Genomic DNA, 15,856 nt, shown 5'->3' with positions numbered 1-15,856 from the left:
ATTCTCTAACTCTATCTATTTATTTATTGTTTATATTGTGCTTGAATTTGTTGTATTGAAAAAGTTTTTGAAAAACCCAATTCACCCTCCTTTTGGGTGTTTTTCTCCTTTAAGCATATCTTTTATTTTCTCAATAACTTATTCTCAAACTAATTTCATTGAAGGCAACTCATAATCATATTACACTTTGTAGGATTTTTGATAAAATTACCTTTACATAGTGGTTGTCTTTTTGAATAATGTTTAAAGGGGAGGAGTCTGGATGTTTATGTTTATGATACGACAAGTAAAAATGATATTATAGGAAATAATTAAATGACTAATTAAAAAATATATATATTTTAAGTTATTTTTAAATAGATGAAGATATTAATGATTTAAAAAATAGAGGGTTTTTTCCTTTATTTTCATATTAGTAAATCAAAACCCATTTTTCTCAATTTTTAAGTTTTTTAAAAAATATTTTATATTTTCTGATCAAGTTTTTTCTTATTCCAAATAGTAGATTCATTTTAGTAAAAGTGGGAGTGTTAATAAAATTTAATTTTTACTTAATATTATCAATAAAAGAAATTGATTATCTATTTATATGATTTCAACATCCTCACTTTTTTATTTTATGTTATTTAATTTTAGATTTTGTCTTTTTTTTTTTATTTTTTTTTATTTTTAGGTTTTGTCTCAAATATTATTTTATCCAAAAAAAAAATTCATGGAAGAAATGTAAAAATAGGAGTAGGGTGAAGACGATGATGAGTAAATCATCACAAGGTTCGGACAAATCTCTCTCATTTGATGACGTCTCGAATTGTTTCTCTTTGCCCATCTCCGAAGCCGCCAACGCTCTCGGTAATCCTCCCCACTTTCTCCAATCTATCTGTTTGCTTGCCCAGAAAATAAAAGTAAAGCAAAGAAAAGAGCGGAGATTTTTTTTTTTTTGATAGGTAAAGAAAAGAACAGAGAATTTTGAATTTTTGGATATATGTATTTCTTTTTTGTGGTTTTGGTTTATGGGAAACGAACCGTTTGCTCAATTAGGCCAAAAGTGGAGGCTTTTGGTCTCTTGGGTCGGGGCAAATTTTTTATTTTATTTTATTCCCACCTTTTCTCAGTAACCAAACGGAGTAAGACGTTTTGGTTACCAGGGTTATTTATTTTTTTTTATTTTTATTTTTTGATGTGTAAATTGCATCCTCAACCGAGTCAAGGAAGGTAGAGGGTTTTGTCCTCTTGGGTCCCAAGTGTTGGAAAAACATTATTTTCCTTTCTGACATTTTCTCTGCACATAAAAGAAGTGTTATTTACCATGGGACTCGCTCCAGGGCTGATTAATGGACTGTTTTTTTAGCATTTTGGAAGTCATTGTAATTTTGGTATTCACAAGCAATCAAAGTAGTTTGAAAATGCTGTCAAATCATGTCTTTAAGCCTCTGTATATTTTGGAGAAAGCAGATGACATTTTTTTAATTATTGTTTCAGGTGTCTGCACTAGTGTTCTGAAGAAAATATGTCGCGAAAATGGACTTCAGAGGTGGCCCTACCGCAAGGTATGCTAGGAAAGTCCCCTGCATTCTGTTCTTGTTTGATCTGTGTTCGGTTGTAGGGGAAGTAATATTTTTCTCTCTGATCTGTTTCTTAGAGTTTATATTATTAATGTTATCTCAAATGATTTTGCAGTGAATTCTTGTTATAAGACATATACTTGACCTCCATGAAATATTTAAATTAATGTATTCACTATATCTAGTAGAATATGCAGAGACTTTACCTTCAAGTGTTTGAGATGGAAAAAGTTAGGGTGAAGTCAAAATTTACAATGTGAAAGAAAGGGCTTTGGAACAGCGATGGTGTTACTACTTGGAAGTGGAGAAAAAGACATTTGAGTTGCAGATTGAAGACAGGTGAGGAAATTGGCTTACCATCGTAGAGAATAGCTGAGGAGCATTGGTAGCACTGGGTTTGGATAATGAGGAGGTTGTTAGGTTTATTGAGCATCTAGAAAAACCTTGTGGTTTGGAGAGAAACATAGCTTTCAACAACAAATTCAGATGATAGTTTAAAACCCATCTTTTGGAGGTTAATTTCAACTGCAATGGGAGGCATATCAGTCTAACGGACTTTTGAGGTCTTCATAAATTAGATGTTTAACTTTTTGGTTATCCTGGAAGGGCCTAGTTGTAGTGGTAATCTTAAAGAGGTTCTATCATCTTTTTTGAATGACCCAAAGAGAAAGGTGGTTGGGAACCTGTGGAATTGCAGAACCTTCCCCTCTGTTCCTATGCAAAGATGGTGGGAGAGGAAGGCCAGAGAGATAGTGTTGTATCTTTAATGGGTACATGGGCTAGATTTGTATTATCTCAAAAGAAGGCTCTCTCAAGAGATTGGGTTTAAGTGGATACAACAATTTCAAAGCTGTGGGGGGTTCAAGGGGTGTGTTGCAGTACTCCTTTTGCTCCTTTAAAGGGGGTGCAATTTATGGAAACATTAGAAGAAGCTATTTTTCTAGGTAAAATTGGGAAGGTGGTGTCAAGTGCCGGCAATCTAATTAAGATTGGAGAGATGGTCACATAGGGTTAACGAGGCTTGGTCTGATTTTTTTGAGAAATGGTTTGGTTGAAGTGCGAGGTATTCCATTCCATTTATGGACTAAGAGCTGGCTGTTGAATCTGGGATAGAGGTGGTGAAAGTTCTCAAAATTAATCATACTCTTAAAGATTTAACAAAGGTGAGAATTGGAGTGGAGGTGTTTGAAAAGCTATTCTTTCTGACAACAATGGAGTTCTCTGATGGTGGATGCAGATTCATGATATTTGTTTCAATTGTTGGGTGTGTAGAAGATTATGGTTGATGTTTCGTTGAGTCAACTTGCCAAGTTTCAATAGAGGGTTGGGATGCACATGATGAGCATCAAGAGTTTAAAACGAATTGTGTTGTGAGGATGCAGCCTATAAAAGGGATATATGGCATGCAATGGGCCTCCATGGACTGGGAAGTACCCAATTCAAAATTTAAATTAGCCAAATGGGGCCATCTAACTAGGTCCATCCAAACAAGGTACAAGCTCCAGTGCTTCTGCCCTCATCAGGGCCTAATTCTCCTTTAATAGACCCATATATTAAGGTATTTGCTAATATTATGAGCTAGGAGGGATTCTGTTGGCCCACAACCATGATAAACAATTCAATGAAAGATCTCAACAAATATTACGATTCCCATCATTATGATTCCTGTCATGGGATAGGTCTTACAACAGAAAGGTTTGTAGTTTGAAGCATGTGGTGGAATCATCATTGCTATTGTACATGGAGGAGACCAGAATCAATTTATAGTGAACGATCCTAGAGAACAATATCGCAGAGCGGTTTTGTCCAAAGCATTCTGGATCAATAGTGGCTCCCAACCTATTGTGAACAGCTTAGAATGAGGTCTCAATGACCTGGTGTCCTTGGAAGTAGGTGACTCAACCTTCTGTCATCCTCATATAGAAGTGTTGGTGATAATACTCCCCTTTGCCATCTGTGAGGTGTGACCTATCCTCATTGACCCAAGAAGTTATGTTGATATCTTTTTCACCACTACCTTTATGAAAATAGATTTAAGGCCTGGTGCCATTGATCCATTTACCAATTTCGTTGTTGGTTTCAATGGTGAGGAAGTCTATGAGCAGGAGAGGTAGTTTTGCCAGGTACTGCAGGGCCCATCACCACTTCTGTTTACTTCATGCTATTGGATGTCCTTTCTCCATACATCATTATTTTGGGGAGGGGATGGATACATGAAATGGAGGTGGTTTTTGTCAACTCACCACCAACATTTAGTAATTCCTAATGGCGCATATAGCTATAAGAATGCATTGCATGATTCTAGCAACAAGAGGTTTACACCATCTAGGTAAAATTGGTCGATAGCACCTATTCACCTCCTCTCTAGGTGTGTTCTATCATTGAGATTCACCTTTCATATGACATGCTGGTGAAGAGTGCAAGGTAGTATGAACATGGAGCACATCTAGCTCAATCCCTCTTGATGTTAAGAAGGTAGCGCATGAAGCTGAACCCATAGAAGTGCACCTTTGCCATATAAAATAACAAGTTTTTGGTTACCTGATTATGTAGCATGGAACTCAGGTCAATCCAGATCTGATCCAAACTGTGCAATAAGTGTTGTTGTCTTGTAGCTGTAAAAATATCCAGAGTTTAAATAGGCGGATTGTAACTTTGAATTACTTCATCTCAAGGTATCTGTTTGTCGCCTTCCCTTCTTTAAGCTCCTAAGGTAGGTGGTTCTAGGATGAACCTCGGAATGTGAGGAAGCTCAGTCCCAGCTGAAGAAGTATATTGAAACACCTTTGAAACACCTTTGATACTAAGACTCCCACAAAAAGGATAGGACTTCTTTAATTGGTCACATCAGCATGAATTGTAAGTGCCATCTTAACTTGAGAAGATGGATCAATTCATCAACTCGTATGCTACATTAGTAAAAATATGATTGCCTCTGAAGAGAGGTATCTATCAGTGTGCTAACCACACTGGTTTAGAGGCAGGACCTCTATGGAAGATTGGTTACTTGGGCAGTAGAATTGAGAGAATACAATACTTAATTTTGCCTAACAGCAAACATTAAGAGTTAGGTTTTAGTAGGTTTTCTACCAGAAGGTGGTGATGGTGAGATAAAAGTACTTGCATCTTAGCGATTGAATGGTGGAATTTGAGAATGGATGGTTCCTTTGATTAAAAGTGAGCTGGGGATGGAGTTTTCCTAACTAGCTCAGATGGATTGTTGTTTGAACAAAGGGTGCAGCTGCGATTCATGCATTCCAACAGTGAAGTGAAATGCAAAAACTTGATTGCTGGACTTAAGATGGCTATACGGCAGAATGATGAGTAATAGTTTGTCAGGAAGTGCTATAAGCTCACTTTCGTGAGAGTTGATGACTATTATAGCTTTGACCCAAACACCAAAGAAGAGTTTGACCTGATACTTTATTTCTGACCTAGTTGATCCTGATTCAATGTTAGAATTGTATTGATTCTTCCCCAATGATTGAATATTTTTGTTTGTAAATACTGCATATTTGGATAGCCATGTACACACTCTGATTTAACCTAGTGAACTCCAATTAGTTGAAATTGCACTTGACTGCATGAACCTTTTTCTACTATTCTTTTTATCAGAAACTATAATGGGCTGAATTATGAATTAATACTCTGTTATGATCAAGGAAAGTAGGAAGTTGTGAGGGAGAAGAATAAGGAAAGAAGAAAAGGGTAAAAGAAAAAAAAAACTAACGAAAACCAAAAGAATAGGTTTTAGTTCAACATGTTTTTTAATCTTTTCATTCTTAAATTTTATTCCCCTTTTATATAGGGAATGCAAATTTTGAAATTGATTAAGTTTTTAAATGATTTTTATTCTTAGCAAATCAAACAAGAGAAAATTTAAGATTCCTTTCTATCTTTTTCCTAAGGTTTTGTCCAAGGACCAAATGGTAATCCTATACAATGTAACATACAACCAAATAGCCCATCTATAAAATGTATAAAACTTGGGGAGGCATGCATTCACCTAGAAAAACCTCTTGCAATGAGGCACCTTGCTTGGCCAACTTATCTATATAGTTGGTGAAATGAGTGATCCACTCAGCAGATGGATCATGTATTTTACGCAAATAAATGTCCCACTTCCAGGGCATGTACTCCTGAAAAGACACAAGATACCACTATAGCCAAGTCACCTTTCACAAGGTGATGGCTAAAACCCAGAGAAGGAGCCAGTGCCTGACCTTCCAGTAATGCCATTATTCTCTATCTAGGGTTGCATGTTAACTCACAGGTTGTTTTATTTTTATTTTTATTTTTTTGGAATCTTACTCCTATGTTATTGTTGCCATTCTTTTGACTATATAGCATCATTTATACATGCATATATAAAATAGTTTGTATGTATTCTTTGGTTATTTTAATGTGGTTGGGTGACAATGAGATGTATACTATTATGAGGCAGTTTATTTTGTATAGATTTGGAGCTATGGGCATACATTTCCTTTTTGTTCAGTTCGTTGTAAATCCTGGAACGATGTCTTATCGTTCATTCTGCATCTTGAGTTTCAATCTAAGGAATTTTCTCGTTTACCATGAGAGGTACCCTAGAATTATTTTTATATTACCTTCCTATCTATTTCTTATGGTTTTGAAATTTAGCTAGGTTCAATCTGGAACAAGTGTTGAGGAAATTAAAAGATATGCTGCTAGAGAAAAAAATGAGTAATTTGCTTGACTGTTGAAGGTTCCTGTGCTAGGGAGTGAGGCTTTAACAAGTTCTATGATTATGTAAAGAGGCATGCATGGTTTCCTTTGGGCATGTCTGTGTCATTTTGTTTGGACATGCATACAATATTTTAGTCTGGTTGATGACTGTATTCCAGAATGATTTTTATATTATCTTTGTATCTATTTCATAAGGTTTTGAAATGTGTCTAGTTTCAATCTGGAACAAGTGTTGAAGAAATTAAGAAGTATGCTGCTAGAGAAAGAAACAAGGAACTTGCTCAATTGTCGAAGGTTGATGTGCAAGGAAATGACGCTTTAACAAGTTCAGCTGTATCAGCAGCCTTGTAAGATGTCTCGTCTTTTGATTCAACTGTAGTTTCTTTATTGGATGGATGTCTAAGTGCCTAGGTGACCTACGCGGCGGTCCTGCTGGTGGCCTAGGTGCTAGCTGCTTGCCTAGGTGGCCACCTGATTGTCACATGTAATTTGTGACTCATGTTATGTATTGGCTTATTTTAGTAAATGTTCACACGTCTATGAGCAATTTAATATGTATAAGAAATCCAATTCATCATTAATGGAAGTGGTTCTCTCTCATTGAATGCGATGCTTCTTGCCTCCTGTTTCCATGCTGATGAGGCACCCTTCAAGGAAAATAACCATTTGGAGGTGGAAACCAGCCTGATGTAGGATTTCCATTTGCATCTCAGATTTTTTGGGAACTTAATGCCTCTGTACCCTTCACAGCAGTAGGTTGTAATTTACTGTTGATGAAGTTGCAAGCCTTTGCCTTCTCTGAAAATATAGTCTTTTCTTCTTCCTCCTTTTTTAGTAGGCACTCTCTGAAAATATAGTCTTTTGAGGCTTGCCAACATATCTGTCACCTCCAGTTGCAGTTTGGGAGCTTAATTCATCTCCATCTTGAGCCCAAACTTATCGTTAGAAGACCCACCTCCCTTATTGGATGACCTCATTGCCATCAGGTCTAAATGATTTTAAAGGACAACTGGACCCTGCACCCTCTTCATTTAATCCCTCAAGGTGGCTTAACTGATTGGACATAACTTCAGAATGGCCTGAAAAGGAAGTTGTTTCTATACATATATGCAAAAGGAAGCATTAAAAAACTCATGTCAATCATTTTAGCTCTCTGGCTCTGCATCACCCTTCCAATTAAAATTCCACCTTAAATTTGGATCCCACTGTATCCTTTAGTCAACTGACCCCTCTCCACTGGAATTTTCCAACCGGAAATTCAAAATTTTAGTTTGCAAGTCCACACACTGCTCCAAGCTTAGGTGCAGGTTTTCTTTAACCTCATGCACACCAAAAAAACTCCTCTATCCATGGAAAAAGCTTTTCTCCATCAATATCTCCATCCAAGGAGTGATTTCGCACTGTGATGACAGAAAGAAACCTCTTTGACCTTGATCTTTAGTTCCCCCCCAATTATCTATCACAGAACATCGCCAAAATTCTTGTTCTCTGTAGGCGGTTTTGTGAGCACTGTTCTCATCCACTGCCATAAATGCTCCAGAAAAATGACTCTCCATTCTAAAGCTAAAACTAGTCAACTAGCCTTAGAAATGTAATCTTTTCCTCAAATTTCAATTTGCCAAGTTCTAAAATCACAATTTACCAAGTTGAATCTTTTTCCCCCAATTCTCTATCACACAACTTTGCCAAAATTCTTGTTCTCTGTCAGCAGTTTTGTGGGGTACTATTCTCATCCACTGCCACAAATAGTTCTCCATTCTAAAAATCTCTCTCCACCAGAAGTGGACAGGAAAACCCGCCATTTTAAATTTTTGCCTGAACTAAAGCTAAAACCAGTCAACTAGGCCTTAAAAATGTAATCTTTTCCCCAAATTTCAATTTACCAAGTTCTAATCTCACAATTTACCATGGTTTTGCAAGGACACAACTTTACTTGGATTGATTCTAATTTTTCATGATGCTGCTGCTTGACTTTTTTTTTCTCTATGCTATTGTTGCTCTATTTTCCTGTTCTTATAAAATAGTCTAGGGGTATGTGTCTTCCTTTTTACTTCTCGTTCTCTCATTTGAGTTGCACCCCAGGAAGAAATACCTGATGAAAATGGTTTAGTAAATTCTGGTATGAAATAACAAAATAATTGGGTGCAATCAGATGCATTTTGCCCCAATTTTTAGATTTTCATACAGTTACTTTTTATTGTTCCATTTTTCTTATTTATTTATTTTTCCTTTTTTACCAATTTTGTGCATGCAGTGGCTCCCAGCCCCAAAACGATACTAAAAGTTCTCTCTGGAAAATGTCCAAATTACATGGTGCCATACCACCTCATATGTTGCAACAGCAAGGAAGCAGGAACATTCAAAATGGGCGACCCCAGAATCTGCCTAATGCAAGTTTGAGCAAAGGAATTGCAGCCTCTTTGGATGAATTTAAATATGGATTCCCAACGAGTGGTCTAGCAACTGCCTCAAATAAGTGGTGGGGAAGCAGCAGTCCTGATGGCTATGAAGGTACCATTGGTAATGGAGTTGAAATTGATGAAGAAGACAAAAAACAGTCTGAACAATTGGCAGATAATGGTGCCAATTTGTTAGTAATGGATGGAGAGAAAGCTGAAAATGAGAAAGAGGAGGGCACCATTGGTCCCCAAGGGACAGGTTTATTGACGGCTGTGAGGAAAACTACTGTAGAGGAAGGACGGAAAATACTAAAGATTGGTGTTGGTAGGGATCATGGTGTGCTCAAGGCAGGGAAGAAAGAGAGAAGGTTGCTGCTTCAAATATTTGGATCTTCATTGCCAAGTCAATGGATAAATGGCTCTTCATGAATCTTAGGGGTACTGCTGTATTCAATTTTCAATCTTCCAATTTCAGTTATGAGTTCTCAATCCTTTTTAATTTGTCTTCAATTTCAGACTGGCCATGGGTGTTATGAAATCTTTATTGGTAGGTTGGAACATTTACATATGCATACCTAAGTTATCAATTCAGCAGCCTGATCAACATTTTGGTTCATTTGTATGGTCTATTGTGGGCATATGATGATCCTAGGTGTCTACGACCTAGCCTGCTTGCACATGGCTCACCTTACAATCCTTTCTGTTCAATTTGTCAAGTAGGTGTATTTGAATAGGGTTATTAATCACAGTTCTAACCACACCTTCTTCGGTTCAGTTCCTAATAATAAGAATCCAACTTGATTGTGGATTTCTGATCTTTTAGTTGGCTGATGAGGCTGCATACCATCATTCTTAAGGTCCTGTCAAGAATGGTGCATATGTTCCTTGTATTGCCACATTTTACCATTCCTTGTATTGCCAAATCCATCCCAACACCTAGTTTTGGCTACGACTATGTTTTGAACAATATTTCCTTTCACTTGATTGGTATGTTGTGATAATTTAGCACTCAAAAGACAATTCACTTCTACTTTGTGGCAGATTTACCCTAGTTTTTCATGTCAGTCTTACCATGAAATGCAACTGACAAAATGGAGCAGGAGGCATGGAGGTGATCGATCATGTGTTTATGCTTTGGGCCTCACAGAATGACAAATATGAGCATCGAGCTGTGTTATCATTATTAGCAGAAGCCTTGACTACATTGGTTTTCTCCTTGTTTTCCTTGAGAACTAACTTTGCTTCTGTATATCTTCCCCTTGCAAGAAAATATTTAGGAGTCCAAATATTGAAGTGACCACATCTGGAAGTAAAAGTCTACATGTTACCTTGTTTAATATTTGAAGTTGAGTTATCAGGGTCCAGAGCATCTTCTATTTCTATTTTCATTTGTGGCTCATCAGTTGTCTACTCAGCTTGAGGTCCATACTCCATGCTAGCTAAGTAGTGGTGTACTCTATGTATGCCTTAGTGTTGGGGCTCTATTAGCCACAACTTGAAGAAGACTTTGGTTGTTGTGTTCTCTTTGTAATTTCCTTTCTCAAGGTTCATGTTTTTTCTGTTAGTTTCATTCAACACAGGACAACACACTGGAATATGCTGCTAGGCCAGAATTCTATCTTTTTTAAAAAAAATTGGGTAATATCTCTAACCATACAAGTATTATCTTTTAATAATATATGTATTACCTTTAACCATACTATCTTTGATCCGTGCATGTATAAAACTTTAATTATTTTTAAAGGTTCCTATTTTGTGATTATTTTTATATGATCGTATATAAACATACTTTTTCCTTTCTATTTTCATTTGAAAATGGAAATCAAGGTCGAAAGCGTGTTTGAATAGTATATTTTTGGGAAACTTAAGTTTAAAAAATGGAAAAAGTGAAAACCCTAATTTGATATTTTTAACATTTTCTTAAGAAAAATGAAAATGGGAATAAAATAACGTAAGTAATTTATTTTATTATAATTTTTTATTTTCTTTTGTACATCATTTCTTGAATATTTTGTTGTTACATTACATTATTAAAATGTTATTCAGTACCTTTTTTTTTTATTTAATGGAAGGCATTTTATAATTTGCATTTTCTTAAACTATTCTCTCTCCAAGTTCTTCTTAATTTTATTTTAACATGATAGATTGTCTTTTTTTTTAAAAAAATAATTATGCCACTGTAATGTTTTTATAATTACATTATTAATTTGACTTTTCCTGTTAATTTCTCGAATCTAGAGTTCAACACTAGTAATGTAAAGGGATGATGAGACATATAGTATGAAATCTAAGTAAGTGAAATTTTATATAAAAACTAAAATAAATGAAAAACATGGATGAAAAAAAAAAAAAGGAAATAAGAAATAATAAATGAAGAAAACATGAGGGCATGCTCATTTTCTTTTTGATTGAAAGTTAGAACGTATTTACTGTGATGGAGCCAAATTGTATTTTATAAATCATGCACCTCTTCATATATGTAGTTATTTTGAGAATATATATATTGACTTTATGGTAGATCTTAGTTTTGATAGAATTTGAATAATGTAAAATTTGAGATATTGGAGTAAACTAAGATACTTTAAGCTTGAGTGATAAAAATCCATTTATATTTTTGGTTTATTTTAAGATAAAATAGAAAAAATTCATTTCTATTTCGGCTTATTTTAAGACAAAATAGAAATAGAATCAAAAACTTAATAAAATTTTCCCATTATAAGAATTTTGATACTATTAAACAAGTTCAATAAATCTTGAGTAGAAGCAAGTTTAATTTGAATTTTGTATTCTTGATAACGTGAACTATCGCTATATTCCCATCTACCAATACACCGGAATTATGATGATAGATTTGAAGAAAATGTTGATGACAAAGATGAAAAAAATGTTGCATGAACGGTGACATATCAAGAATTGAATCATTTGTCCTATATTTAAGAAATCAAAATAGTAACACCATATTTTGAATTTTTTATGTATGATGATATTCTTCCTCTATAAGTTTTGAAATATTTGTTACTTTATGTGTAACACCAAAATATTATTAATATTATTATGATAAATACTGGCATTGTGATATTGCTAGTCTTATTTTATTAAAAAAAACCTTATGCTATGATGTATAAAAGCTTGTTATAACAAACAAAATTACACAAAATACTAGTAGAGAAAGTTAGGTTTTCAATACCTAATTTTAATAATATAATTAATTTATAAATTCAAAATCTTATTTCAAAACATCAATTCCTATCAAAGGTAAATAAACATCCTTTTAGATCCTAATTAATGGTATATCGTTCAACACCCGTTAAATTGATTGGGTTTTCAATAGATTAGTTTTTTTTGTAGTCCTTCTTGTTTTTGTATTAGAGCTGATAAAAAAATAAAAATAAAAACAAAATATTGGAATGTCTTTTAAACAAGATAATTTAGTATAAATTTATAGATTGTGAATATATTCCAAAAAAATATTTTACATGAAATAAGAAATAATAAAAGATAAAGATGGTGTTCATTTTTTGTTTGAATAGAAAAAATCAAATATTTTAATTTGCTTTTTAAAAGTAACTTATCAATATCAACCAATATAATAAAATAATGTTATTCAATAACATATATAGTATGAAATCTAAGTAAAATTTCAATTTTTATTTATTTTTTATTGAAAGTTGAAATGTATTCATTGTGATGAACCAAATTGTATTTCATAAATCATGCACCTCACGTTATTCTTTCATATATGTAGTTATTTTGAGATTATGTGTGAATTGACTTGACGGTAGTCTTTTTCTAAATAAACTATTTAATAAAAATGCATATCAGTTTTGATAGAATTTCAACAATAAAATTTGAGATATTGGAGTACACTAAAATACTTTAAGCTTGAGTAATAAAAAGCCGTTGCCACCGATAATTATATTTTTGGTTTATTTTAAGATGAAAAAGAAATAAAATCAAAACCCTTTACAACGTATTCCCTTTATAAGAATTTTCATACTATTAAACGAGTTTGATAAACAAACAAGTTTAATTTGAATTTTGTATTCTTAACAACCTAAGCTATTTATTATAATCTCAACCACCAAGACATAAGAACTATGATCTATGAAGAAAATGCTAAATGAACTGTCACATATCTAGAAATCTGAAAGGAGTGTTGAATGATTTGTCTCATATTTAAAAAATCAAAATATGAACATGTTTGCATTTTGAATTGTTTAGGTATGATGTTGTTCTTTTTTCATAAGTTTTGAAAAAATTGTTGCTTTCTATGTAACATCAATATATTATTATGCTAGTAAAAATCTTGACATTGCGATATTATCAGTCTTATTAAAAAATGGTTTTTAGACTCGACACTTAATTTTAATAATATAATTAATTTATAAATTCAAAATCTTATTTCAAAATATCAATTCTTGTTGAAGGTGATAAACCTCCTTAACCGTTAAATGGATTGGGTTCTCACCAAAGGATAGATCAGTTTTTTTTATTCCCTCTTGTTTTTTATATCAAAACCAAGATGGTGATAAAAAAATAAAAAATAAAATAAAATCTCATAATGTCTTTTAAACAAAATAATTTAGTACAAATATATAGATTGTGCACATATTGAAAAAGAAGATTTTACCAAAATAATAAATAATAAAAGATAAAAGATAAAAGTAACATTTGTTTTTTGGTTGAATATAAAAACCTAAAATATTTGATTTTTTTTATTAAACTTAAAATAACCTATTGATATCAACCAATATAATTAAAGTGGACTTGTTATTAATAAGTTCAATTTAGTTATATTAATTGATATCAATATGTTACTTTTAACTAAATAGATAACAAAAAAAAACAAACACCACTAAAATATCAATTAATAATAAATATTTTTTAAAAAGGATGATTTCGAAATGTAAAATTATTTTTTTTTATAGATGATATTTGCATTTAAAATCTTTTTTTTATAAAACAATTTAAAAAATATATATTTTTGTAAATATTTTATAAAATTTTGTTTTTTTAAAATAATATTATTTAAATAAAAAATTTGTACCATGAATTGAAAGTGTACAAGAGAACACTCAAATTGCTTATGCCGAGACTAAAAACTCTAATATAACAATTTCAAAACGTTTGAGGTCTAGTTGGTTAGGTGTCTAGTCACTTGGATGTGTTCAAAGTATAACAAAAGCCAAGTTATCATAAGTAATTATTATTATTAGGGTTAATTTTATTGGCTTCCTCTTTAAGTTCTGGTTAAGTACACTTGATTTTCATTTGTTTGAAATTTCATTAATATTTTTTTTATATGTTATTTTCACTCACCTCCCATTTCCTTTAAAATAAAGAAAATATTTAATGAAATTATAAATTTATGGAAATAAGATATATTTAATCAAAACCTCAAAAAGGTGAATGACCATGTTAATAACTTGGATTTTTCTCAATAGTACGGTAATTTTAAAAAGTTATTCTTAAATTATTGTAGTAAAAGAAGTTATTACAAATATATAGTAGTTTTTGCCACCTAGGAGAGAGGGTGAACGGATAATTTTTTTTTTAAAACCAAAATCGTCTTTTCAGAAGACGATTTTATTTCCATTTAAAAAAAAATTCAAAAAGGGAAATCATCTCTTCAAGAGACGAAGAGACGATTTCCCATTAAAAAATTTAATATTTTTTTAAAAAAATTCCAAATTATAAAAAAAAAAAAAAATCCTCAAGGGGAACTCGTCTCTTCAAGAGATGAGTTCCCATGAAAAAAAAAATTCACAAATTAAAAAAAAAAAATGAGACAAGTTCCCATGAAAAAAAAAATATTTAAAAAAAAAAAAAAAATCCTCAAAGGAACTTGTCTCTTCAAGAGACGAGTTCCCATGAAAAAATTCATAAATTATAAAATAAAATAAAATAAAAAATCCTCCCATGAAAAAAAAATATTTTTTTTATAAAAAAAATCACAAATTAAAAAAAAAAATTCCTCAAGAGACGAGTTCCCATGAAAAAAAATTCACAAATTATAAATAAAAAAATCCTCAAGGGAACTCGTCTCTTCAAGAGACGAGTTCCCATGAAAAAAAATATATATATTTTAAACAAAAAATATATATATTTTTTTAAAAAATCACAAATTAAAAAAAAAAATTCCTCAAGGGAACTGAGACGAGTTCCCATGAAAAAAATATTTTTTTTTTTATTTTAAAAATCACAAATTAAAAATAAAATAAAATAAAATTCCTTAAGGGAACTAAGACGAGTTCCCATGAAAAAAAAAACTATTTTTTCTTAAAAAAAAATTCTCAAATTTAAAAAAAAAAAAAAAAAAAGGAAAGAAAAATCCTAAGGGAACTGAGACAAGTTCCCATTAAAAAAAATATTTTTTCTTAAAAAAAAATTCTCAAATTATAAAAAAAAAAAAAAAAAAAAATCCTCACGGGAACTAGAGACAAGTTTCCATGAAAAAAAAATTTCCCAAATTATAAAAAAAAATCCTAAAGGGAACTCGTCTCTTCAAGAGGCGAGTTCCCATGAAAAAAAAATCACAAATTATAAAATAAAAAAAAAATCCTCAAGGGAACTCGTATCTTCAAGAGACGAGTTCCCATGAAAAATAAAATATTTTTTAAAAAAAGAATTCACACATTATAAAAAAGAAAAAAAAATTTCCTCAAGGTAACTCGTTTCTTGAAGAGACAGTTCCCATGAAAACAAAAATAATTTTTTTTTAAAAAAATTTCTAAATTATAAAAAAAAAAAACAAAATTCCTCAAGGGAACTCGTCTCTTCAAGGGATGAGTTTCCATGAAAAAAAAATTCACAAATTTTAAAAAAAAATTCCTCAAGGTAACTCGTCTCTTGAATAGACGAGTTTCCATGAAAAAAAAAATCCCAAATTATAAAAAAAAAGTAAAAAAATAAAAATAAGAAAATTCCTCAAGACGAGTTCCCATGAATATATATATATATATATATTTAAATTCCCAAATTATAAAAAAAAAAAAAAAAATTCCTCAAGGGAACTGAGACGAGTTCCCATGAAACAAATATCATTTTGGAATGATTCTAAGAAAGCATTTTTTTTTTAGTCGTAGAAATTAAGTATTTGATAAAATATCATTTTTGAAGATTTAAAAATTAATTGAATTGATTTTTTTTTTTAAAATAGGGATTATTTTAACCCTTATAATTACATAT

The 15,856-nt window shown here is 31.8% G+C and overlaps 1 protein-coding gene across 3 annotated transcripts; it reads left to right on the top strand.

Annotated features, from left to right (window-relative positions):
- The first annotated feature begins 620 nt into the window (after positions 1-620).
- On the top strand, positions 621-9,284 carry LOC104880844 (protein NLP3). Of its 3 annotated transcripts, none has more exons than XM_010658819.3 (4): positions 621-849; positions 1,480-1,547; positions 6,483-6,616; positions 8,524-9,284. In XM_010658819.3, exons 1-4 carry the CDS (start codon positions 750-752, stop codon positions 9,095-9,097), a joined length of 876 nt encoding a protein of 291 aa, XP_010657121.1. In that variant the 5' UTR covers positions 621-749; the 3' UTR covers positions 9,098-9,284. The 3 variants fall into 3 exon arrangements, with proteins under 3 accessions (XP_010657121.1, XP_019079383.1, XP_019079384.1); XM_019223838.2 differs by having other exon boundaries at positions 833-849; positions 6,500-6,616; XM_019223839.2 differs by lacking the exon at positions 621-849 and adding an exon at positions 1,021-1,373 and having other exon boundaries at positions 6,500-6,616.
- Positions 9,285-15,856: the final 6,572 nt, after the last annotated feature.

This window comes from Vitis vinifera, chromosome 12 (genome assembly GCF_030704535.1).
Source record: "Vitis vinifera cultivar Pinot Noir 40024 chromosome 12, ASM3070453v1".
Lineage (NCBI taxonomy): Eukaryota > Viridiplantae > Streptophyta > Magnoliopsida > Vitales > Vitaceae > Vitis > Vitis vinifera.
Note: the sequence above shows the minus strand (reverse complement) of the source record. Positions and strands in the feature narration are given on the sequence as shown.